The 27,554-nt window shown below is 39.4% G+C and overlaps 1 protein-coding gene across 4 annotated transcripts in view; it reads right to left on the reverse strand.

Moving 5' to 3' along the window:
• The window catches only part of NTNG1 (netrin G1), a 234,529-nt gene extending 207,895 nt beyond the window's left edge, over positions 1-26,634 (reverse strand). Inside the window, exons 1-2 of one of the 4 annotated variants that reach the window (XM_054038089.1) lie at positions 21,982-26,634; positions 14,525-15,238 (exon numbers count right to left, since the gene is read on the reverse strand). In XM_054038089.1, the coding sequence (XP_053894064.1) occupies positions 14,525-14,770 (246 nt within the window). In that variant the 5' untranslated portion in view covers positions 14,771-15,238; positions 21,982-26,634. The remainder of the gene's footprint in view (positions 1-14,524; positions 15,239-21,981) is intronic. The other 3 variants (XM_054038086.1, XM_054038087.1, XM_054038088.1) reach the window with 3 other exon arrangements.
• Between the last annotated feature and the right edge of the window lie 920 nt (positions 26,635-27,554).

The raw sequence follows: 27,554 nt of genomic DNA on the forward strand, positions 1-27,554 counted from the left end.
TTTAAAAGAATTTTAAAAAACCCTATTTTGACAAAGGGCTCTATTGTATGGCTGCAGCTGCATGTTCACCATGCATGGGATTTCATAGGAGTTCCAGAGCAAGGAGACACTGTAGGAAAGGACTCTAATTTTTTGTTCACTTACAGTCCCTACACATTATTTGTAAAGTGGTTTCTGATATTCTCAGTTGTGTTATGTGTCTTTATTTACAGCACTACTTTTTCTGTGAAAAGCATTCTGAACCGCGGGGCAGAAGACGCTATAAAGGAATAAATAATAGCAACCACAGTATAAGACCACCGTTTGGAGACCTCTGAAATACGATATTTAGGCATCGAGGAATAATATAAGGCAAGAAGATATTTCAGGCTTAACTATGAATTTCTTTGCTTTTAAGTATTTATGAGCTGGATCGTGTCCTCCAACAGAGTTTCTATGAGACAGCACTGCCAGAATTTCTGAGGTATCCTGCACATAAGACAAGTGGGGATTTGACTTCCCATGGAGATGAGAGAACACACCTACAAACTCTGAGATCTGTAGTGAAAAGTGTAGCTCTCAGTCCCACTGTTCTGAAGGCTATAACATACACACTGATGGCACCCACCCTCCAGCAGTACAGCTTGCTTCGGAGCTGTGTTCTCATTGGATCCCCTACCTGTACTTGCTCCCTGTATCCCTGCTGTGGGAATAGAATGCAGGGAACAGGCTATGGCAGAAGGATCAACATTAATCTGTGCACTGCTATCACAAGGTTTGAGCATGCAGGCTAACTTATCACCAAGCTCCCCTGTATCAGTGCTTTACCACTCCTGACAGGAGACGGAGACCAAAGACCTCTAAGGCTATCTGCCTAGGAAGGGAGCTATCTCGTACTCAACTCCCAAAGCAAAAAATTGGCAACTAAACTTTCTCAGCAATTTACTGTTGACCTGAACATCTTCACAGCAAAGTATTCTGCAGATTTATAAGATGGTGCTAAACACCTAGGTTGTTATTTTATCTTTTTCTAAAAATATGTTTTAGTGCTTATGAAAGGTTTCATGCGTATGGCATAAGCCCAGAGCTGATCCAAAGTAAAATTAGCAATACCAACAGTTTTCCCAACGCTTCCCAGGCAGTATTTCAATTCTAACCTGTGGGGAAAACCCCTATGGGGTGAAGACTCCCTCACATGCATTCAGTTTTTGGGGCTTCTGCTAAGATGGCTAGCAAGAGCACCAATTAGTGACAACTGTGATGGTGGTTGAGGACCTCTGCTTTAAGTGAGGTTTCAGAAGGAAGTGCCCTAGGAGAAGAACAAGACTCTGGGAAATTGTATTAGCATACTCTACCTACCTTGTATTACTCTGAAGTTGGAATTGAGAAAAAGGGACCAAAATGTCAGGTTTCTGTTGGACTCAGTGCTGTTTTGCTGTTCACTGATGTATGTCTGATATTATGCAGTAATTTTATCATTCCAAATTCATGTTTTAGCACTACTTGGCACTTGACAAGATAAAACTACCAGAATGATATTTGCTCCAAATTCTTCATTAGATTAGTATTGATTAGAAGAGTCAAATATTGCCTATTAAAAAGCCCTAAACTTTCTGGGCCTTTCTGTGTACTTTTGCTGCACAGCATGTTTACTTCCTCTGAGTGTGCATATGGGGAAGGTGGCTGCTTCACAGATGGCATTCTGAGAGAGATCTCATAATACAAGTCACATTTCAGTGCACACTTCTATCATATTGCCACTGAAGTGTTTGACCTTAAGATTTAAGTACCTGCCACTGGTTGACAACCTGGGTCTGGAGGGACATAGACTTCTGAGGGTGTAGAAGGAAGCCTTTCCATCTGGTGGAAGATTATGTTGTCCAATAGAGAGAGGGAAGAGGATAAGGAGGGAGAAATCCTTTGGTTGCGGCTTCTTCTCAAACTAGTATGTGGTAGGAAAAATTCTCAGATCCAGAATCCACCATGTACAGTCAGGGGGGCACAGGTAATATCACTGCATTCTTTGAAGCATCTCCAGCTTTCGGTCTTTTGTATTCTCTGCAAGGACAGGTTTTTTTTCAATTTTCACCACTTTGAAGAGGATACTATTTTAGTGAGGCCAAAGGAAGAACTCATGAAGGGCTGGTACCCAGGGAAGAATGCAGAGACAGATTGTATCAGGCCTGAATCTCAACAGAAGCAGCAGATGTACAGGGACAGACCCTCTGCTGATGTAAGTTAGCATAGCTCCATTCAAGTCAATGGAGCTATGCCAATTTACCCCAGCTGAGAATCTGGCCCACAGTGTCTGAGAACACTACACAGAGAACCAACCCAACGGTAGCATATTTGTGAGAGCTAGCTGGCTCTATTCCTATGCTGCAGCTCAGCAAAACTGGTACCAGTTCAGACAGCAAGGTCTGAGTCCTTTGCTGGCACCAAAACCAAAGCATATGGGAATGATCTCACTCCAAACTTAGAAGTTTTCTTTCTCTGCCTTTTGCCAAAGGGGGACTTTGTTCAGTTCCCTGAAACAGTGCAAAAGAGAAAAGGAAATGCATGGATGGTTAAAAAAATTTGGATATGAAAAATAACCAAGCATTTTCACACATCAGTAACTTGGCCATTATTTTACTGTTAAAAAGGACACAGTTTACATTATTAATAGTCAACTAATTATGCTAAAAATACAACTTTTTTAATTTTAGAAAAGTATTTTGATTTACTCCTGATCTGAGACCTATTTCTCAGAAACCCATGAAAATTGGGGCTTATAAAGGATGAGCTTAGAGATACTTAACTATTCAGTGCCACAATTAATGATAGCATAATTATGGAGAAAAATTGGGAGATTATTAATTAATAGGTTCTTCTGTTCTTGTTAGTTATTTATAAACAAGCTGTGGGACTCAAAAGTAAAACAATATATTTTAATATCCAGACTGTGATGTGTGACATTTTTGTTTGCAGTGATATCGTAGCGGTGTTGATCCCAGGATAAGAGAGAGAGACATGGTGGGTGAGGTTATATCTTTTACTGGACCAAAGGTGGAAGGGACCAGCTTTTGAGCTTCGCAGAGCTCTTCTTCAGGTCTGGGCCTAACCCACCTTGTCTTTCTCGGATGTGTGACATGGCACTTTCCAGTTAAAAATTGTTAAAATATGCTATCTGAGCATTCTTGCATTTACTGCACTTCTAGGGCAAGTATCAAAGAACAAAATGTATCCCAGTAATCAAATCTTGTCCAGCCACTGGAGACTTTGACCCTTGCTTTCAACAGTTCTGTAGGTGAGGAAATCCAAAAACAAACATTTAAACAATAAACAAACAGGTTTAATATACTGAAAAAAAGCTTTTTAGTCAAAGTACTCATGACATGGAATGTAAATACACAGAAAGCATATTCCTAACTGTGCTTTTACATAAGATAGATTAGAAATAGGAGGGAGCATGGGCTATAACGGCAGAGAGAAAGGAGGGTCAGGGCAAAACTGGGACGCATGATCAAAGCAGGATCTTAGATGCCTATATACAAATGCGAGAAGTGTGGGTAATAAGCAGAAAGAACTGGAAGTGCTAATAAATAAGTACAACTATGACATTGTTGGCATTACCGAAACTTAGTGGGATAATACGCACGATTGGAATGTTGGTGTGGATGGGTGCAGCTTGCTCAGGAAGGATAGACAGGGGAACGAGGGAGGAGGTGTTGCCTTGTATATTAAAAATGTACACACTTGGACTGAGATGGAGATGGACATAGGAGATGGAAATGTTGAGAGTCTCTGGATTAGGCTAAAGGGGGTAAAAAGCAAGGGTGATGTCATGCTAGGGGTCTACTACAACCACCTACCCAGATGGAAGAGGCTTTTTTTTAAAACAATTAACAAAATCATCCAAAGCCCAAGATCTGGTGTTGATGAGGGAATTCAACTATCCAGATATATGTTGGGAAAATAACACAGCGGGGCACAGACTATCCAATAAATTCTTGGACTGCATTGCAGACAACTTTTTATTTCAGAAGGTTGAAAAAGCTACTGGGGAGGAAGCTGTTCTAGATTTGATTTTAACAAATAGGGAGGAACTCGTTGAGAATTTGAAAGTGGAAGGTAGCTTGGGTGAAAGTGATCATGAAATCATAGAGTTCACAATTCTAAGGAAGGGTAGAAGGGAGTACAGCAAAATAGAGACAATGGATTTCAATGGATTTTGGTAAGCTCAGAGAGATGATAGGTAAGGTCCCATGGGAATCAAGACTGAGGGGGAAAACGACTGAGGAGAGTGGCAGTTTTTCAAAGGGACACTATTAAGGGCCCAAAAGCAAGCTATTCCGCTGGGTAGGAAAGAGAAAATGTGGCAAAAAATCACCTTGGCTTAGCCATGAGATCTTGCATGATCTAAAAAAGGAGTCACAAAAAAAGGGAAACTAGGACAAATTACAAAGGATGAATATAGGCAAACAGCACAGGAATGCAGGGGCAAGATCAGAAAGGCAAAGGCACAAAATGAGCTCACACTAGCAACAGGAATAAAGGGAAACAAGAAGACTTTTTATCAATACATTAGAAGCAAGAGGAAGACCAAAGACAGGGTAGGCCCACTGCTCAGTGAGGAGGGAGAAACAGTAACAGGAAACTTGGAAATCGCAGAGATGCTTAATGACTTTTGTTTTGGTCTTCACCGAGAAGTCTGAAGGAATGCCTAACATAGTGAATGCTAATGGGAAGACGATAGGTTTAGAAGAGAAAATAAAAAAATGAACAAGTTAAAAATCACTTAGTAAAGTTAGATGCCTGCAAGTCACCGGGGCCTGATGAAATGCATCCTAGAATACTCAAGGAGCTAATAGAGGAGGTATCTGAGCCTCTAGCTATTATCTTTGGAAAATCATGGGAGACGGGAGAGATTCCAGAAGACTGGAAAAGGGCAAATATAGTGCCCATCTATAAAAAGGGAAATAAAAACAACCCAGGAAACTACAGACCAGTTAGTTTAACTTCTGGGCCAGGAAAGATAATGGAGCAAGTAATTAAGGAAATCATCTGCAAACACTTGGAAGGTGGTAAGGTGATAGGGAATAGCCAGCATGGATTTGTAAAGAACAAATCGTGTCAAACCAATCTCATAGCTTTCTTTGATAGGATAATGAGTCTTGTGGATAAGGGAGAAGCTGTGGATGTGGTATACCTAGACTTTAGTAAGGCATTTGATACAGTCTTGCATGATATTCTTATTTATAAACTAGGCAAATACAATTCTGATGGGGCTACTATAAGGTGGGTGCATAACTAGCTGGATAACCGTACTCAGAGAGTTGTTATTAATGGTTCCCAATCCTGCTGGAAAGGTATAATGAGTGGAGTTCCGCAGGGGTCTGTTTTGGGACTGGCTCTGTTCAATATCTTCATCAACAACTTAGATATTGGCATAGAAAGTACGCTTATTAAGTTTGCAGACGATACCAAACTGGGAGGGATTGCAACTGCTTTGGAGGATAGGGTCAAAATTCAAAATGATCTGGACAAATTGGAGAAATGGTCTGAGGTAAACAGGATGAAGTTTAATAAAGACAAATGCACAGTACTCCACTTAGGAAGGAACAATCAGTTTCACACATACAGAATGGGAAGAGACTATCTAGTAAGGAGTATGGCAAAAGGGGATCTAGGGATTATAGTGGACCACAAGCTAAATATGAGTCAACAGTGTGATGCTGCTGCAAAAATGGTAAACGTGATTCTGGGATGCATTAGCAGGTGTATTGTGAGCAAGACACAAGAAGTCATTCTTCCGCTCTACTCTGCACTGGTTAGGCCTCAGCTGGAGTATTGTGTCCAGTTCTGGGCACCGCATTTCAAGAAAAATGTGGAGAAATTGGAGAGGGTCCAGAGAAGAGCAACAAGAATGATTAAAGGTCTTGAGAACATGACCTATGAAGGAAGGCTGAAAGAATTGGGTTTGTTTAGTTTGGAAAAGAGAAGACTGAGAGGAGATATGATAGCAGTTTTCAGGTATCTAAAAGGGTGTCATAAGGAAGTGGGAGAAAACTTGTTCATCTTAGCCTCTAAGGATAGAACCAGAAGCAATGGGCTTAAACTGCAGCAAGGGTGGTCTAAGGTTGGACATTAGGAAAAAGTTCCTAACTGTCAGGGTGGTTAAACATTGGAATAAACTGCCTAGGGAGGTTGCGGAATCTCCATCTCTGGCGATATTTAAGAGTAGGTTAGATAAAGGTCTATCAGGGATAGTCTAGACAGTATTTGGTGCTGCCATGAGGGCAGGGTACTGGACTCTATGACCTCTCGAGGTCCCTTCCAGTCCTACAGTCTATGAATATATGAAAGTCATTGATTGAGATTTCCAAAGCGATCTAGGGGATTTAGACACATCTTCATTACACAACTGACATATGTAAGTAGATTTTTGGATCCAGCCATCAATGGGAGTCTTTCCATTTACTTCAATCAATGTTGGTTCAGATCCTTAAATGGTGCAAATTAATTTTAATGAAGGATATGTTTCCAAGGAGGAGATTTTCAATGCTAACGGCTATTTGTGGCTTTGAAAATCTCCCTCTAGAATTATACCATCATAGAGTTTAAAGACAGAGGGAACCTCCAGTTTCCAGTCTGACCTGCTCATCACAGGCCACTAAACACCTAATTACCTCTGTATTGACCCAAGTAACATGAATTCAACTAGAGTATTACAGCCCTTAGGAGACTAAGCTAGTATGTGCCAGAGTCCTCTATAGACCACATAAAAAATCTCAACCGCTTACTTTTAAAGGTAAAGTGTAGGTCATGCTTTACCCTTAAACATCTTTTTCCATAGGAAAAAATGAGACAGCATTTTTAAAAAAATCAAAACCAATGCATCACCAATAAAGTTCACTTTACATGGTTGCTTCTAAATCATCTTCCCCAAAACCCAAGCTTTTCTCCCAGCTTCAAATGACAAGTTTTCCTGCTGATGGTAGCAAATATAGATATCAAGACAAGCACAACATTTTCATTTTGGTTGCTTGAAAATATAAAATTTGAGATGTCCAAACTGAAGAATGCATGGGTATGGGCAGAAAGCTTGTACGTAGCCCCTATTATTTTCAAGAGCTACTTTTATTTCATCAGCAGCCGTGTTAGTCTGTATCTCTAAGGTGCCACAAGTACTCCTGTTCTTCTTTTATTTCATCATCATCATCATCTGATGAAAAAATTGGCTTTCTAGTGAATAATGAGCTTCCCAGATTTTTAGACAGGGAAAGGGGAGTGCACTGTTCAAATTTCCAGTGCCATTACACAAAATTTAAACATACTCCTGTATAGGAGGCATCTTGTTAGAGTTTCTCCAGGATATTTCTGCAGGCTATCCCTACAGTATTGTTTCTGTTTGCTAGATCCATCTGGGCAATGAAGCCGAGGGGGTCTACCAGATTTTGGAGGGCTCAGATAAAAATAGAAGTAGAAAATGGAACATATAGTAAGAACTGTTTTAGTAGTTACAAGAATCACATTCTGTACTTTTTGGTTATACACAGGGTGCTTTTTAAAAAAAAAAAATGTTGTTTGCTATTTAGTTAGATTTTTTTGCAGTCATTTGTAAATGTCATCCATAATCGGCTCTGTTTCTAGTTTTCACTGGAGGAAAGTGCCTTATGAGCAGGTATAGATGGCAAAAATCAAACTGAGTTACAGTGATGGCTCTTGACAGTTTTTCAGATAAAAATATAACAAGCACAGGAAAGACACTATTTACATGTAAGAAAATGCTCTTCTTATATAACGCTGTCCCCTTTTAAAGGCCTTACAATTACTTGGCAGTAAAAATTCTCTCTGGTCTGGAACTTGACAAAATGTCTCAACCAGGGTACTGTTTTTTTACATGGAGTAATCAATTAAAATTCACTTCAGCTCATTTCTCTTTTTATTTATAAAGTCCATGTAGAAAAAACTGTTTAAAGAATTAAATGATGAGAAACAGAAACATTCTATAGAAAACAGAACATGGAAAACACCACAGCACTGATGTAGAACTACTTGCATACATAAGTATTTGCATGGTGAAAACGCAAGGCCTTTCCCATAATCATGCAATTGGGTGTTCACGGTGAAGAAACTGGACTGGACGAGGGAGAGGAGCAATATAAAAATAAAACAAAAATCATGAAATCATTGGCTTCATAGGACAAAAATATTATTAAAATACACTCAGACTACTATCCATAGCCATATTCACACCTACATATCCAAATGGCGTCACTGCATGTGACTGTTGTGGATATATTAACCTGCAGAGGAAAAATGTATACAAAATCAAACTGTATAAATCTAGATCTGTGGACATTGTCTCTTCAGGTAAATTAGCTCAGAGGATTGTGTTGCACTTCTCAGTCTATCGAGACTAAATTTTTAAGTGCAAAGGCCCCTTTGCCTCATCAGTCAAAGAACATAACAGAATCGAGGGCTATTATCCATTTTTCAGAGTAGAATATTATGGCTTCTGCACTGATAGAGGAAACAGCTGGCTTAATAATTCCAATATCCGGGGCCTGCTTTTGGCTACTTGCAGGACATCTGGAATACACACACTTATTTTCACATACAGGAAATTTCAGTCTCCATAAGACAGTTTCTACCTTGAATCACAATAGAAACAATGAAGGTGAGTGGCACTAACTCAGAGGAAAATTTAACAGCACCTACAGTCTCACCATTTCCTAGTCCCCTTAAGCAAGGCAATGTAATGAATTTTTTTCTCCACGTGGAGTAAAGGATAACTTGCTTAAATGGTTTCAAACACAACCTGTAACTGCCAGCAGGGGATGCTAGTGCTTCCATGCATTTCATCCTCTCTGTTCCGTTCCATGAAGCAAAGGGAATGAGATGGCTGTTAGGCTCTGAACCTAGAAAGACTTATGCACATGTATAACTCCTCACATGAATAGCCCCATTTAACACTATGGGGCTATTCACGTGAATAAAGATATGTACACAGTTACGTGTTTGCAGGAGTGAGTGCATGGAACCTTAGTCTATGCATTGGACTGGTCACTTTATGACTGAAAAGAAAAAAAATCAAAAAACAAAGTGTTAATAAATGCTAATATTTGGAAACTGTCTTATGTCATCTTAAAAGTGAACCCATAGAAACATCCTACATGGTACAGTGTAACAGTAACGGTTCTTTTGACTTTGTACAGGACTTGAAGAATCCACAGATGCCAGATGAGTTCAGTAGGTATTGTAATCCAGGAATGGGCTTTTATAGCACAAGCTTTCCTTGGCTGGCATGGCAATGGAATAATGTCATAAAGCAAGTATTGTATTGGGATGCAGTTTGGGTTCACCCCTTGCAAAAATAAACTCTACAGTTTGCTGTGTTCTAGTGCACCTGCACACAATAAAGTAGGGGTTCCTAATGATACATCGTTGCCATATTATGATGTTACGCCATAACAACGTAACCTCAGACAGTGAGCGTTTGTTGGAACACTACTATATAGATTATACTACTCTATTACAGCAAATCCTGTTCTTAGGGGGTCCCTAAAGCTTGGAATCCATGAGCCATCGCCTCAAGATCAATTGCACCTTAGCAGTAGCAGTGTAGGTTGCAGTATATTACTAGAAATGGGTTTATTTATATATCTTTTTTTTATTACAGCTGATATTAAGATTTCAGGGGACATTCCTGACACAGTTATATTGACAGTGAGCCACTATAATTCAACTGTGAATGGAATTGAATCTGTCAGGAATTTTTTTTTTAAATAAATATTATTTTACTAGGAATACATTTTATTTATTTTAAAACTGATGTTGTGTTTGCAAATCCATACCCACCATGATACATAATGCCCCAGAAGGTAAGAGAGTGCATTCAGAGATGCACCAGCAACATGTGGGACCATGCATTCTGGGGTGTCCTGTGTGCAGAAAACTGGGAATAATGAAAACCAGCCAACATATTGGGGGTGGGAGGGTCCTGCCCACACAGCAAAGAAAATAGCATGCTGATTACAGGAAGACAATTCTGTGCCACATGACAAGGTTGAAATGCTGTTAGCTGCCACACCTAAGAACTGAGTTATAAACACATTGTATGTGGATGCAAACTATGGGTATGTTTACACTGCATTTGGAGGTGTGACTGCAGCACGTGTAGATATATGCAAGATAGATTTAATGTGGCTAGTGTGAGTACCAACAGCAGTGAAGCTGTGGCTCATGGGTTGTACAAGCCCATCCAGGAACCTAGGTACTTATTTGGACAGCTAGCCCACGTTAGGGTGACTAGATGTCCCAATTTTATAGGGACAGTCCTGATTTTGGGGGCTTTTTCTTACATAAGCACCTATTACCCCCCACCCCAGTCCCGATTTTTCACACTTGCTATCTGGTCACCCTAGCCCACACTGAAGCCTCTGCTGCCATGGTTTCCCGGCTATTGGTACTCATGCTAACTCGATTAAAGCTAGCTCAGCTATGTCTACATGGGCAAAACTCAAACATTCGACTGCAGTGTAGACGTACCCTATGTTTGGAACCAACCACATTCATAAGGTTGCAAAGATGGTTGAAAGCTTGTTTGTGGACAGAGCCCAACTCTAGTTATAGAAACTAGTTCCCTATGGGTATTTAAGACAATCTGAGTAAGAATTCTGTTGCTTGTCCGATTAAGTCTACCAAAGAAAATCTATGTGTCTACCGCTATCTCTCTAGTAAACTTGTTACATTATACAGTTGTTTCCAGGTGGTAAGAGCACTAATATAATTTTCTGCTAATTTTTTCTTATTACTTCTGAATGTTTACATGGTGACACTACAATTCCTTATTTTGTTCACATCTACAGTTATTGCAGTAACCATCTACTGACAGTAAAGGGAGTTGTTAGCTACAATCTAATGTTCACAGTTAATTTGACATACTGAAGAAAAACAAAAAACATAGGCATAAACAAACATTTAACACACACTGTACAGTACTTGTTTATGCACTTGGTACATTGTTGCAGTGGCTGCATTGCAAACATTGCAGGACAGTGCAAACATTGCAAGGGTAGGTTTGATTCAGAAAATTCTGTTTCCACTGAAAGACAGTTTAACACATTAAAAATTTCATTGGCACATTTCTGCTTAGCTTAGGTTTTGTAAAAACTTGTTTTTACAAAATGTAAATTTGGAGCTAAATTCAAATTGACAGATTCTTGTCAATAATTGACAAGTGAGCCTTCAAATGGGTTAATAAATGAAATAAATAAATCTGATTTCCCCATAACCCGAGTCTTAAATTTTGACTTGAGGATTTTTTTTTTCAGCTGCCTTTATATTGCAAAGGAAACAAGCATCCTGCAGGTTCCACCAAGCCATCTTTTGTTTCTACTGTCATTACATACATTTACTTTTTTCTCTTTCATAAGACTAAAGTTGCACTTCCACATTCGGAGCTGAGAGAGAGGCACACCACCACTTAGGAGTTCCTTTGCATGTGAGGGAGTGCCACCTCTGTATCATCCCTGATGAAGCCGCAATGTGTAGTCCCTGAACTGGTTAGCCAACTCAGGACCTGTTGGACAAGTGTAAGGTCACCTTCTTCTCATCCACTCCAAAATGGCTAGCCACTCACCCTGGCACAGTCCTCATGCTCTAGTGAATGCAAGAAGTGATATTGTAATTGGTCTCCACATGAGGCTGAAAGATGGGACAGGGGTTGGCAAAGGTTCCCTACAATCACATGGTGCACATAGTGTATTTCCTAATTTTATTATACTATATAATAAAATATTTCTTAAAATAGGAAATTCCAAGGCAAAAAACATTGTTATCTGAACATAAGATACCCTTGCAAACACTGCTAACTTTAATTACTGTTAATTAAACCTAAGCATTAAAAAGGTATGGAAAATAGATGGATTAATTCAGGTAATGTAGGTAAAAAGACTACAATACCTTTCACGTTCAGATAGTCTCTTCAAATGTACATGTATGAAGATTCACATTAAGCAATCCACTACAGCCTCAACTTTAGCCAAATAAACCCATACAATCTCACGCTTATTAACAGATTAGCACAGATGTAACAGAGTAGAATTTGTACCTTAATATTTACAATCCATAAAAAAAAAGAAGAAGAAGAAGAAGAAAAAAACGCCTTTCACAATAACACATCTGCTAGGAATTCTGCTAGGTGGAATTATACTTAATAATGCTTCTATACCACTGCATTAAATTGTTATACTCAGTTATGCTGCATACATAAGAGTGTTTCCATTTTCATTGCACATTTTGACTTATAAGTTACTTAGAAGAATGATATCCCTTCTTTTAATTATTTCAGTAAACACAATAATGGCATTGCTAACTATACCACAGAGTACTTTATTTCCCCTATTTTTTAGTAATATGAGCCTACTTGTAATTAAAGACATGCTGCATTAATGATGCTGAAAGTCTCAGAGGGAAACATTTAATGTCCACCTCATAATATTATGCCAGAATTACATGCACAGAAGACTTTTTAATAATCTTTGTTTCTTAATTTAGTTTTGATTGACTATGAAATCTAGAGGAGCACTCTAGGGCTTGAATTTCTACTGTCATCAGCACTTCTGCTCCATAAATTGTACAAATGCGGATGACTTCTTCTGTCTGTAGGCTTCTTTTCAAAGCTTCTGTTTAACCTATCCAGAAAATTAGCTGCAGGCTGCAGATAATTGCAGATAATTTTACCATTTTTAAGCCACTGGGGTGTTGAATTGGGCTATGACAGCCAAATTTGTCTAAACACAAAGAGCAAATCATATTTTTATGTTGTCATTTCAGCTTTATACACACGTTCATAACAATCTCAGTTCTGTATGCAAACTACAGCAGCAGCCACTAGGGGTTTCTTAGGTAAAAGTCTGAGAGGGGTTTCATTATGAACCAGGGATTAGTAATGGAATTAAAAGTTATATTAATAAGGGTTAGATTCTAAACAAATCAATCAGCTCTCAGGAAGGGGTGGTATGTAGCTGTGCTGCCCAACCTGGTAGCCTGAGTAGGAAGAGAGAAGGAAATATTACACTGGCAAGTTATGTTTATTAAAATAAAAATGGTGTCTGTTTGAAACAATGTTAGTTGAGAGAGATTAGTAGGCAGAGTGCAAGTGGTACAATCAAAAGGTACAAAACCAATGTAATTGCTTCACATATCAGCGCAGTGTATGTGGTGAGTGTATGTTTGCATGCATACAACATCCTAAATGTGTGTGTGATTGGACCTGAACACCTTCAAGAGTTCTGGGCGTTGAAATTGGTGCCATAAGCTATTCAAAAGTTAATTTTCCCCAGAATAGACCTGTTTGTCACTGAGTAATAATGATCTCCATATGGATAATATACAGGCAAGCAAATATATTTAGTAGTTTATTTCAATTTACAGTAAACTTATAAATAAGAACTCATTAATTTCCCAGAGCTAAATTATTAGCTAAAATTACACAAATTTCTATTGCTTTACTGATATCATAATAAAATGAACCATGTATAACATATATATTTATACTTCAAAACTACATTTTCCTATCAAGGAATAATAGTTTTCAACAGAAATTAACATTCTACTGAGAGAAAATAAATTTTCTATATAACGTAAGGAAAAAAGTCCTCTACAAGCTGAACATTTCTTCCAACATTAAAAATCTCCTAGGATCTGACCTGGCAAACATTTATGCATACAGCTTTACTCAGCTGTAATGTTTTGACACATACATAGTGCCTAGTTCTTTACAGCTGGCACAACTATTTACCAAGGGCAACATTTTCACAATCGGCCTTTAATTTTAGGGACCCCAGATGCAGAAAGTCTGGCTTAAGACCCTTGGGCATGATTTTTAGAAGTGCTGGGCACCCGCAAATCTAATTAAAGTCACAGGAAAATGCAGGTACTCAACACCTCTGAAAAATCAGACCCTAGCTAATGGTGTTTCTTTTAATGCTGCCCATAAAGACAACTGTGAACATTTATGGCTCGTGATAACGAAGCATTAACAATGGTTAGAGCTGTGTATACTTCCTTGAAAATGCTGTCAATGCACCCTCCCCCTTAAACCTGCAATAAAGTTTAAGTATTCTAATTGTAGGCTTCTACTGGTCAAGGATGCCTAATTACACCACATTATGGTGGTTTCATGATGTGAACACACTAAAATCAAGCCACCAAACTCTTTTTCACAAATAACCCATGCAAAGACACCCAGGTGAAAGGTTAGTGCACTAGAAGCTTGATGCTGCTTTCATTTAAGTCCACTGCAAGCATTGCCATTGATTTCAATTGAAACAGCATTGGGTTCTAACTAAATGAACCATTTATCCTACAGCCTAATATGTTTTAATGAAGATTGCTCTTATTGCTTTGTTTCTCAGAAGCCTTTCACATTTACAAGCTCATAATATTATGTAGCTTTGCCTGGATCTTAACTGGGGATTTCCACTTTGCCTCTGCCTATTACAGAAACATCCTGAAACTATCTAGGAAAGAAGCATTGAAAAGTTTACCTTACCATTGCACAGAAGGTCTCGGGAGGATCTCCACATGTTATATCAGGGGGATCCAGGGTCACTTTCACATATTTGATCATGTCTCTGGCTTCTGGCTGACAGGCCATGTAATCCCAAATTTTTCCTTCTTCTGTGTAAATCTGAGTCTTACACACATCATAATGTCCCCACACTGAAGGATAATGCTGCATCACTGAAGATACAGTAACCCAAAGGGCATGAAGTGACAGGAATCTTGACAAATACATCTCTAAATCCTTTGAAATTGCCTTGATAATTATAAGCAGTATTGATTTAAGGACAGTCTATAGATTATAAATATATGTACACATATATTTATGTATGTATCTTATAAAACAGGTTCCACAACTGAACGTGAAGCGTTAGAATATGGTACTTGCTTTACTAAGTTGAAGACTTTGGTGGAAGCCTAACATATTCAAAGGACAGCTTTTCACAGAAATCTGAAGCTTGTCCTTTGTCTTATCATGTGTCTATCAGGGCTTTTTGTAAAAGATGTCCGAGAGCAGATAATAATTTAGCAAAGTTGTAGGTCTTCACTTGTACTGTCGATAACCCTGAGTGATCCTCCGTGTTCAAAGCTCACAAGGGATACCTAGACGCACTGATAAATCAGCATCTGAAGCAAAAGGATGAGTGTCTACAGCCTGGTGTCTGTTTCCCATCAATCATTCTTTTCTTCTGGCACCAACACCCTTTTAAAAACAATAAGAGTAAGAGTTATTGTCCAAGAATCAATGCATTATAAAATATATGATATGTTGACATTTTGGAGGTCTGATGCAATATAAAGCAAATTGGTGTAATATAGATAACCTTTACAGTGGGTGCTTTGCTAGAATGAACAAACTACCAAAATCATTCAGAGTGAAAAGTATTTCAACATGAAGGATTTAACTCTTCTCTAACAAAGACAGATTTATAACATTTCAGGTGAGCTACAGGTTTTTGCTTCAAAAATGACATTTCCATCTTGGCAAAACCTGAAAGGCAAACAACAGAACTTAAACATTTCTCATATTTTATAACCAATGAGGCAGGGGAAACCTAAACCACCAAGGAGAACAGCAGAGCGGATCTTTTATTACAGAGACAAAGATGACAACTACCGGTGTGCTTTTTGTCTCTTGGAATGAGGACCTCGGAGAGCTCAAAATGCCTCATATGCTTCTATGCTTTTGTTAGCTTAATAAGAGAATTATTAGGAGCACACATTTGTCTGTTTGGATTTTCTCATTAGTATTGAAAAAGCTTTGCTCCTTTTTTTTTAAATTGCATTTAACGATAAAGATAACAACTGGCTCATCTGTAGCTTATTATATTAACAATTTCCCTTTTAACATGGGTCCCATGTTTTCTTAATTATTTTTTACATATCTACCTCTTGTTTATTTCTATAACAGAAATACCCCCCCCCAACAGTTCTGTATATTGTTGTAAGATGTAAAATAACAGGACATAAAACGAAACCTTAACAACAACATGTTATATAAATGACTTCTGAATTTGTAAGTCAATGTAGTTTTCTCTAATTTTGCAATCAGTCCTGTTCCAATTGAAGATATTGGAAGTTTGGCCACTGACTTCAATGGGAATAGGATCAGCCCCTTTGTGGAAAAAAAGGATGCATTCAGCTACTACTATACTTTTCAACTCTTTAGCTGATTCTTACAATCTAAACAACCTCTTAAATTTCATGTTTACAGACAACTATAAATCAATGTTGCATCGCTCAATTAATGTCTGCAGTCTAATATTCTAGTTAGTATGATGAATCTTCCTATGCCATAAAAATATGAAAGGAGCTCCATCACATACACTTCGTTTTATAATACACATTTTCAAGAAAAAGCAAAAATTGTCTTCAAAGCAATTTCACAAACGGGTTGACTATATTTAAATACTGCACCATCTTAAACTGAAATAAGCCACACACATACACACACACACACACACACACTATGAAATGCCAACAGATGGCTGAAGTGTGTTTCCATAGCAAAGTAATTTACAATAATTGCCTTATGGACGCAAGTGCAATTTTCCATTATATTCATTTCATAAAATGTTATTATACAGCTGTGATTTGTGATGTATTCTATTGGAAATTGTGTTGAATATCTGAATTTTCATGTAGCAATAATTAGCTGTCTAAATACATGTAAACTTCAAATCTGAATTTGCTACAAAACCAGAAACTTCAGATACTTTACAAAAATTAAATACATTTTAAAATCAGACCATTAAGTATCATGGCTTTTTTAAACACCTTCCATTCTTCCTGTTTTCATTGGCAATATTTAACTTGTTATTTTGGAATTAATTAATTCAAATAACTTTTTAAAGGCATGCAAATTACATGGTTTCTATTCACTTTTTCCAGTCTATTTTATTGTTTTGGAGGGGAAAAAAACAGCTCAAATACAAAGGTCAACATCTATAAGTAAGGAATTGACCTGAAAAAGAACGTTCTTTGTTTCTAAATAAAAACTTACAAAGTCTCTTAAACGATCATGACAAATCAGTGCATATTCAGTATTGAAGGATGAGAAAAACTATTTTGAGCTTGGGCAAAGCTGGTAAAACTAGTAAGTGAATGTTAAGTTACTGTATAGAAACAACAACAAGTTACTATGTTTAAACAGCCTTTCAATTTAGCCTTTTTCATTTAGTCAGAAATATACTCTTTTTTAATGTTTTCTTTGCTAGTTTTTCTTTTCCTCTATAACCTGCTGTCATTGCCAATCTACAAATAAGTGGGACTAGATAGGGCTATAAACAGATGTATTAACTGGAATTGAGAATATAGCTATTGAGAATGAATGCGAAGCTAGCTGTTATGTCAACACCCACTGTGCTTCAACTCTCACCATATAACCAATTCTCATTAAAGAAAGTCAGCATCATAATGATGGTCATTACACAGAATTATAGACTATAACATTGATCAAATTTAGTGCACTGACAAGGAAAAAGTGCAGTGGAGTGCGAGATATTTGAGTATTGGGAAGATATAGGACTGAGTGATGGACAATCCTGACAAGAAGCAGCCAATTATAGCTTAAATTTCTGGCACATAACCAGTTGTGATTAATAGTCTTCCATTATATTACAGATATATTATTAATGTATTAAAAATGTCAGGCTTTGGCAAGAACTAATATGGCATGGTTCAGTTACTCTGCAGTATCTTCTTTTAATGAGCTCCCATTGACATAGAGAAAGATATTGACCAAAGCACATTAAATATCATATGCTATGGGTCACAGAGGCTTTTATAATAGAAACAAATTGTGTAGCTCTATTATATTTATGCCTGCAGTGTCATTCATGATGTGCATTCTAGTTCCTGGTTGTCTATTCCCAAACATATCTAATTTTAAAAAAAATTACCTTGCAAAAATTTTAAAATTACATTTCTGAACTTTAAAACAATACCAATTGTAGCTCTAAACTGCGTGGCAAACTGTGGGTAATATAAACCAAGATTTGTTTTCATGAATACATACACATTTGGCCCTATGGAGTAAAACGCACCAAACATAATAACCGACGCATTTCTTGTGCCCAAATCCTCTGTACCCTGTAGTCCTCTCTTCAGCAACTGACCATGTGTTCTGCTGTGTTAAACTGAAACGATCCATAAGGTCTGACATACAGAGACTGACATCTTCACTGACAGAAGGAAAGGCGACTGCAAACTACTGGAAACACTGATTATGCTAGCTGTATTCAATAAAATTGTGGCACATGCTATATTGGAGCTAACCTTTCTTGGCAATAACTGTATTAATTGTAGAACATTTAGGCCTTTGAATTTTCACATGTGCCTTAACTCCTGCCTGAAAAACAGCAGGCATTCCCTGGGCAACTGTGGAGCAACAATGCTGAAGCCCCTGTTGTCTCGGCTTTCTTCCAAACTATTTCTCTGTATGTAAAGTAGTGAATATATACCACATAAGATAAATTCATGTATACCTCTGTATCAGCAATTCTACATGAAGGGCATTAGTTGACCAAGACTAAAATCGTCTGTAAAAGTGGCTTTACACTCATGAATTTGTTTCCAGGTGGCTCACTTGAGTCAGGCCAACATCACACAGCATTTTAATTATGTAGACTGCTCAGTTACCCTCCCCCGCCCCAGCCCAACTCCAGCCAAAAAGTATATTCCAGCAGTAATTAATTATGGTAAAAGAAGCTGTCAATTCTTATTAGGATATGCTAGTAAACACCGCTCCTTGTATCTGTTTTGGTCACTGTGAATATTTCCCTCCTCCCACACACACTATGATAATTTTCTCATTATAAAAATTGTCACCTAGCAGCTTAGCATTCGCTGTGTTGCAGAAGTCTCTTGGTGAGAACTTGCTGTACTTACATTATAGATTTTCTCCCAAAAACTCAGTTATGCAGCAGATTTCATAAAATAGCAACTACTGATCATTTCTTGTACAGACCATGAATTAGAAAGAAAGGTGAAAAGTCAGTTATCTGATAACATATTCCAGTATCTGCTGGTGTAAGAAATAACATTTAGAGGTATAAAAAACTTAGTCAATGGCAGTTGTGTATGATAATAGTAGGACTATATAAAATAGTTTAAAGTGAAATCTATTGTAATTTTGCATCTACAATCAGAGTATATTAATATTTCCTATAAAATACAAGTAAAGGTGATTTTTGGTTGCTTTGGTTATAATTTCTAAATCACTTTTTACCCCAAGATGAATAAAATATGGTGTATACTACAAAATACAACTGGTATCTGATATATATTTTCACTGTGATCACTTATGAAACTTGGCATACAGTGGTATACTGACATACTGTGATATACTAAATCTGAGCATTTCATAAATGCAGTTATTCATCCATGCAAATTAAATATGTTCATGTGTTTAATTATATTACATCCTATCTGATTAAATGTAGCACCTGAAAAATTCTTAGGATATTTCAAAATCAATACTTATACTAGAAGAACTTCACATTCTTTTTCTATTAAGTAGTTAAATACATTTGATGAAAATGGAAACATTTTCTTCTCTATTTTAGGAGAAAGGAGTAATAAGACTTCTAAGATCTATTAACAGAAGACAACAGAATATGAAGTTCTAAAAATAAAACTAGGGATTCTAAAATACCCTACAAAAATTTTAGGTTGCCCTAAATCTTTCTTTGTCCTGTAAAATAGCACATGAACATTACCACTTACACTGTATCATCAACATTCAGCATGGAATGAAAATACTTCATAAACTTTCATTTTTAACTGCTGTAAGTTCTTAATATAAAACCTTTGTAAATTTTTTAATCATCTTTTATTGGTTAAGTCAACTCTGTAGCACTAATTACATTATTTTGCAAGTGTTATGCACTTAAGATGAACAATCAAAACAGTTTACAGAAATAAGATTCCTAACAGAAAAAGTAACAGGCTCTTGTCAAAAGCTACTCATAGATCATCTATTGTGTAGTGATAGTAAAGTCTTCAGATTGTGATGTAAACTCAATATAATTTTAGCAGCTTTAGAAAGTTATGTTAAGGACTTAGCATTGGAAAAAAAATACCCCTATTTTGTTTTGTGCTGTTGCCAAATTCTGCATCTCTAATCAGGAAGTTGGTTCCACTCCTTATCAATGCCACGGCGGTGCAGGGCAGATGACAAGGAACAGGAAAGATCAGGCTACTGACATTAATTGGTGAAAAATGTCTGGGAAACATCCTTTAAAGCACCAACTGTCACCTTTGATTTTTTTTCCATGTAAATTAAAAAAAAAAAATGTGAAGTCTTACCTACGCCAGTGTCTAAACGTTGGGTTGCATTATGCTTGAGGCAAAACTGTAACTTGCTGCCTCTTTAAAACCATCTGTACCACTTATTTAATTCACTTCCTCTTTTCAGATCTTTGCAAAAATTAGGCTGAATCTTAGTACACAAAATACAAAATATTGAAAAGCCTAATGCACTGCAATATAAATGTGTTCATTAAAGCCAACAAACATACGAACTTTAGGAGAGAATACAGGACCATTCATTTTATTGGCCTTAGCTATTCAGCATGTAGCAAATCATTTGTTTTTTGATGAATGATTTTTCATTTATTTTTTGAATGATTATGTAAACTGCTTGTCATTTCTGATCTGAAGCAGGGAATTATTCCTAGTTGAATAAGTGAACTGTCAATTCCATGGGATTGGGGTTATTCTACAAACCATTAATTCCACCCTTTTTATTAGATTTCTGATATTTTTCTGCAGAAAAAAAATCTTTATTCATAGACTGCAAACTGTTTGAAGCAAATGACCCCCTTTTGGCAGAATCCTTCTGAATTCACTTCAAAAACACTTTCATTCCCTCCTTTGCCAGTTTGTTTGCTTATTTAATACTCTTAAATTTAAAAAAATCGGAAGTTATAACCAATCATTTCCACAGTTCTGTAAAATCCTGATGTGTTTCAGTTTTGTTTTTGTTTTACTTCCCGGTTTGAAGTTAATGCCCTCCATCTTCTTTTTAAGTGCACAGCTGATTTCCATGCCGGGAAACTGATGAGAACAGATCGAAGGTTTGTATGTGAACCAAAATGTAATTCTATGTTTGAGGTAGGAGGGTAGCTCATTTAGAAAACAATCCAGAGAGGAGTTTCAATGGCATGACAATGTATCAGAAATGGATTAATCGACTTGTAGGTTGGGGGAGGGGTGGGAGCAATACCTGTGTCTACAGGTGCCCATTCAGGATGCAAAAACAAACCGAGCAATCGCCTGCTCTTTTAACGAAAGCGCCTTTGAAATACGCGCTAGTAATTTTCCTCCCTTTGCAAAGCACAGGGGCAATGTACTGGAAACCAGACACAGAAATGTGCTCCCCAGCGACGAGGCCACAGCACCAGCAGAGGGCGCAGTTTCTATTTGTATCTAAATTCCACCCCCACCCTCCTGCTAAATCTCTTAATTGGTTACGTGGGGTCCAATAAGATGGCAATAGCTCCACCTGATCCATGTAGATCTGTTCCGAGGGAGAGCCCTATAGCGGTATTCAAGCTAAACCCACAGAGAGGCAGAATTACCAGTGTATGCAATTCTCCCTACCCTCCCATCGCCCATCCGCTAGGAGCAAACCCAGGGACACATATCACTCCACCACACCCCGGCCGGTACCAGCCCTCTGCCCCAGCGCGGCGCGCGGGATTCCCACAGCCCAGCTTCCAAGACCCAGCGTGTGCAGCCACCGCGCTAGCCCCCTGGGGCTGCGGGCAGCCAAGTTTTTAAAAGCAAAGTCCAGCTTGCCCAGCGCCAACTCTTCCCCCCCTAGCCAACCACTGGGCAGAGTTCTTCTCCCGCCCGCAGCCATGGCTCTTGCCCGCCGGTTGCATGGCGATGGCAGGCAGCAGCGGTTCGCTAGCGAGGCAGGGAAGAAGGAGCTGTACTCACCATGTGGAGCAATCCCTCTCGTTAGAGCGGGGAGAAGAGCGGCCACCGCGCTGCCTGGGACCTTGCCAGCCTCATCCCCCTCCGGCAGCGGGAGCATGGGAGCCAGCGGCGCAGGGCTGGGAGGCTGCTCCGCCCGCTGGGCCCCGTCCCCCAGCCGCGGGAAGCCTGGCAGCCGTGTGCCGCACGCCCAACAAAAGTTCCTGGGAACGCCGAGGAGTTCAAGGGCTGGAGAAGAGCAGCTCCCGCCAGCCGGCAGGTCGGAGCCCCCTTCTCCGCCCCTACCCCGGGAACTGTAGACTGCCCTGGAGCTGCCCGGCGGAGCTCGCCCCGGGGCGAAGGGGGAGGAACTCCTCCGGCTCCACTGCAAAGCTCGGCGAACGGCAGATCAGAGAAGGGGAGCCAGGACCCACGCTCTCCCTGGAACAAGTCAGCAGCAGCCGCTCAGGGTTTCCTGCCAGCCCCGCTGCACCGCCGGGTCTCCCGTCTGCCCAAGCCACTTCTTTGCATTAAACTTTTACTGGGGCTCCGGGAAGCTGCAGGACGTTCCCTGGTTCTCAGCGACGAGACGCTCTGCAAAGGCTGCGCTCCTGGCTGGCCCCAGCTTTCGTTTTATTTTAGATGAAGCTGTGGAAGGTACTCGGAGGGGACATAAATCACGACAATTAGCAGTGGCGCCGAGGAGATCTTCTCCTACCAGTTTCGCCGGAGCTTCCTCCGCGCATTCCTCTGCTCAAGTCAAAAGTGTCACTGCATATAGCGTTGATGGCAGGGAGATGAGACACATGGAAAGTCCATCGGATGAAATATACATGCCAGCGATTCTTCTGGATTGGAAATCTCCCGTGCACCCTCCTCAGCATCAGCGCGGACCCTGCATCGCAAAAGGAGCTCTCAAACTTAAGGGCAGGACACTATTGTGGGGAATGAAACCTCAGAGAGGTGGCAGGGACGTTTCACTTAAAAGCAATCTTCTCCTGCAACTGCCAGCAAGTAGAGGGATTGCAAACCTTATACCACCTCCAGACCTGAGCGCGCCGAGCGGTCCTAACGCCGTTTAGATCTCCATCGTTCTCTCCCGCATTTCCGTGCCTGCCACTCGCACAAGTCCCTTATTAACTCATGACACCGATTATATCTCCTGCTGCATTCCCCCCTTGCACCTCCTTTTTGTTCCTTAGGAAAAGCCTTTAAGATCTTGGGCTTAAAAGACACTAAAGCCTCAGCCTTCAATCAGAAATGGACTAAAGGGTCAGGGTACAAGTTGGATCTTGCCGATTTTTAGCCCAGCCTTCCAAAGTCCATGAAGAACAAGCCTAGCTGTTCCAATTGCATCAAATACCCTGATACATCCCACCTCAGTTGCATTGCCAAACCCTGGATTCATCAGGTGGGTCCTGCTGGATCCTGGCAGGTTTTAGCCCCATCTACCTATGTTTCATGCCTGATCAGAAAACATGTTTAGCTGTTATTAGTGCACCTTAAAAACACAGACCCTGAAGCTTCCCAGTATAACAGTACCACAAAACTCAGGTTCAGCATCTGAATCCTGGCAAAATTTGGTCATAAAACAAGACCTTGAAGGACCACAAAACATTCTGGTACAAGAAAGAATCAAAAACTATAATTTGGCACCCATCGCCTTTTACTGGGTCTGCATACTCCCCAGTTTTACCATCTAAATTTAGGTCATATGCAGCTTCTCCTAATCTATCAAAATAATCCAGATCACAATCCACACCCATCCCGACCTCCCACACCCATCTGGCAACTGAATCTGGCTGGATCGGAATTCGGTTGACCATGGAAGTCTCAAGAACTGGACTTTTTCTGGAATAACAGGAGCAGCTAAACATTCTCTATTTCAGCAAGAACCCAGCAGGGAGGGCTTCAAGATTTTTTGTGAAGGAGTCAGGAAGAGCCCTACTGCAGCCAGAATGATTGAATTTGTCCTTATCTAAAGCATCAGCTGAAGGCAAACCTGAGGCTGCATAAAGTATAGTTCTTTGTCAAAACTGCATGCAAGTTGTGATTTGTGATAGGACAGCAGGTGAAATCCAGTGGTTTGGACTCATTTTCCCTTTGAGTTTTTATATTTGTTAGAACTAGAAGCTTAAACTATACGTGATTGAAGACCCACAAAGAAAAAGAAAATGTTTGCATAAATGCCAGTGAAACAAAACTGCTGAGTTTCACACAGCTCCATTGTGAATAGTGCCTAACAGAATGACCATAGGTACTGAGACTGTGGAACTCATTGCCACAAGACATCAACACCAGAGTTTAGCAGGATTCAAAAGAAGATGAGACATTTATATATGGATAACAAGAAAATATCCAGAGTTTTAACAACAAATATGGGGGGGATCCCAACCCCCTAAGAGCTTTGGATGTATATAAATGTGAAAATTTTAGGGCTTAAACCAACATCTAATCATGGGGGGATAGGGTGAAACTTCCCTGCAGATTAGGTTCTCTCATAATTGCCTACAGCAGGGTTTCTTACATCTTGCTCTGAAGCCTTTGGTACTGGACTGTCGGACAGGATACAATAGAACCTCAGAGTTATAAACACCAGAGTTACAAACTGACCACTCAATCACCCACCTCATTGGAACGGGAAGTACACAATCAGGCTGCAGCAGAGACCAAAAAAAGCAAATACCGTATTGTGTTAAACTAAACTACTAAAAAATAAAGCGAAGGCAGAATTTTTCTTCTGCATAGTCAAGTTTCAAAGCTGTATTAAACCAACGTTCAGTTGTAAACTTCTGAAACAACCATAATGTTTTGTTCAGAGTTACGTACATTCCAAAGCTACAAACTCCATTCCCGAGGTGTTCATAATTCTTAGGTTCTACTGTACTGAACTAATTAGACCACTGGTCTGACCTAGTATGGCACTTTTAAGTAGGGTATTTATCCACAGCAATGACCTAACTGCAACAACACACACCTCGACTATAGAAGCACTATCCTTGTTTGCAAACCTTTCAGTGAAACTAGGCCGAGTTTGGAATTTGTAACAAAACCCTAATCAAGTTTTGCATGATTTCAGGCTGTGTTGTGGCCATTGCACACATCTCTAAATGTCATCCCATGGGCCATTATGAATCTCCCATTACCTGAGCTATCCTGTGTCTTTGTCTCTAAGGAAACTGTAAAGGTATTTGTGTATTCCCCATGTCCAGTTACCTACAACTCTCCCAGTGGGATGGAGCAGAGAGTTACTGTGCCTATAAGTCCTAAGGGACACTGGGAATTTTGTCGTCTGAAAAATAGCATTTAAATCTATCAGTATTTGAAGCCCAAAGCTCCATGAAAGAATTAGATATTGGTGTGACAGGGTACCTGTATCTTGGGTGCTGTCATCCTTCACACTGGAGGAGGGCTGATGCCCGACTGACCCACTGCACAATGGCAACTGCTGCATACATTTTGGGCTTGATTTTCCCCCTCCCGCACTCTGTGCAAACTCAACATCCACTGAAGTCAGTGAGAACTGAGAGCACTCAGCACTTTATAGGAGGTGTGAGCAGCTTAGAGGAGCAAGCCCTTTGTTGGAAGAATGGCTCAAGTGACGGTCCTAGGGTCCTTTCTGCAGTGCAACTTTCTACTCCACACTCTGCTATGCAAGGAGCACACACTATTCCAATGCATTGAGCACACACTGCTAACTCTCCAACTGGCAGCTGAAACAGACTTTTTTTTGAACAAAGTAGCAGGCAGACTGTGTGCAAGAGAGCAGGAGGAGGGTTGCTAACCTGCTCCCCCTCCACAACCACCCAGCTATAGTTGAGGCAAAGGGTGCAAATCTCCAAACAGCAGCAGATTTCCCCAAGGGCAGAGCTGGCCTGTCTGCTTTCTCATTGCTTTGCCCGTAGTAGTTTAACTTCCAATACAGTCAATCGATCAGTGATGATTTGAATGTTGATCTGGGCTTGCACCTTTACTACCTCCAGCTGCTTCATTTTTAGCTCCCAGTGGAAGAGGAATGTTTGAAAAATTGCACTGGAGATACGTGAACAAATCAAGAGGTTACTACATTCAGTAGGAAGGGCACAAACCCCTAAAACTGTTCAGTGAAACAGCAGAACAGACAACACTCAAAAAGACATTTACAACCCCACTGCCACCACAGGGGCAGGGGACGGAATGATATACCTCATCTCTGCCTGTGGAAACCTCCATCACACAGGTATGCTTTGTAAAAAGTTTGCTCTGAGAAGGGATAGATGACAATGACAAATGCTGGAGGCCACAAGTGCCTTCTGTAGAATAGGGTTCCCATCTTTGCTACCATTTCCAGAGATGACCAGTGTTAGCAATGCTGGGAAATTTTAGTGGAAAAGGCACAGAGTGCTATTGAAAGCCTTCTAGCCAATGTGTAACTTAATCTGTCTGGCCAGCTGGGAGTATGATATTGCACTGATGCACAATACATAAAGAGGTACGCGAGTCTGACATTTTACTCCTTCCTATGTTTTCATGCAGTTTGATAATGACTTGTTCCCCTGAGAGGGAAAGGAGATCTTTCCCAATCTTGTTTCAGGGATAAGAGTTTCTGTGTGGTGGACATCTTGGTGTGAGATCTCTACATTGGGTATGTACAAACCCCAAGAAAGACTGTCTAATAAACCTCATTGGGACAGCATGGAACATTATTATTCATTTCTAGGGTTTGGATAGAAAATGAACCATTTCAGACCTATTGGAAGAAATGGTTTTTATTCTTATGCAGTTCACTGGAGTATAAGGCCCAAGAATTCCATAAATTAAACTTTGAGAAATGGAGAAATCAAGCTCAGTGTACAAAGGGTTAAAATTAAGTATCAAATTTTTGATAAAAAATACATATAAAGATTTGATTTCTACTCCCAAAATATCAATGAAAAAGTGTCTTATTCTAATAATAAACACTGGATCCCTGCAGTGTCCAATAACAAACACATGACACTATGTACAAAGACTTGACAATTTTTTAGATTTTGCTTTAGCAGTTTGTTTTCCAGTGAATGTTAACATTTTCTGTATGTATTGCAACAATTAATAAAATGTCACATGCCTATAATTGTGAAATCGAATCCCAGATATACATACATGTGTCTTCTAAAGTGGCATTCCTGTACTATACTTTGCTTAAGCAAAGTGGTTGCATGTATTCTATTTTCTGCCTGTGGTGGTTTGGTGTCTCATCTCACCACACATAGAAAACAGAATACATGCAACCACTTTGCTTAACCCATGTGTAGTACATGAATGCCACTTTCAATGGGGAGCATGGATCAGTGTTCATATCACACTCCCCGTCAGTACCCGACCAAAGCCGGGGGGAGCTAATGATCCAACCAGCGGAAACAAATTTGGTGATGAATCCTGGTCACATGCCACCTGACACATGTTGCACATATACTAAGAAGAAGGTGTCTCAACAAATATTCCATTAATCTGACTGTTTTTCTTTTAAAAGAGTGAATTCACCCTTCAATTCATCTTTAAAAAAAATATAGTCAACCAGCATTTTAAAAAAAGATCATGCTCGGAACACAGTCTTTGTAACTAAAAACAGGATATAA

This window comes from Malaclemys terrapin, chromosome 8 (assembly GCF_027887155.1).
Source record: "Malaclemys terrapin pileata isolate rMalTer1 chromosome 8, rMalTer1.hap1, whole genome shotgun sequence".
Classification (NCBI taxonomy): domain Eukaryota; kingdom Metazoa; phylum Chordata; order Testudines; family Emydidae; genus Malaclemys; species Malaclemys terrapin.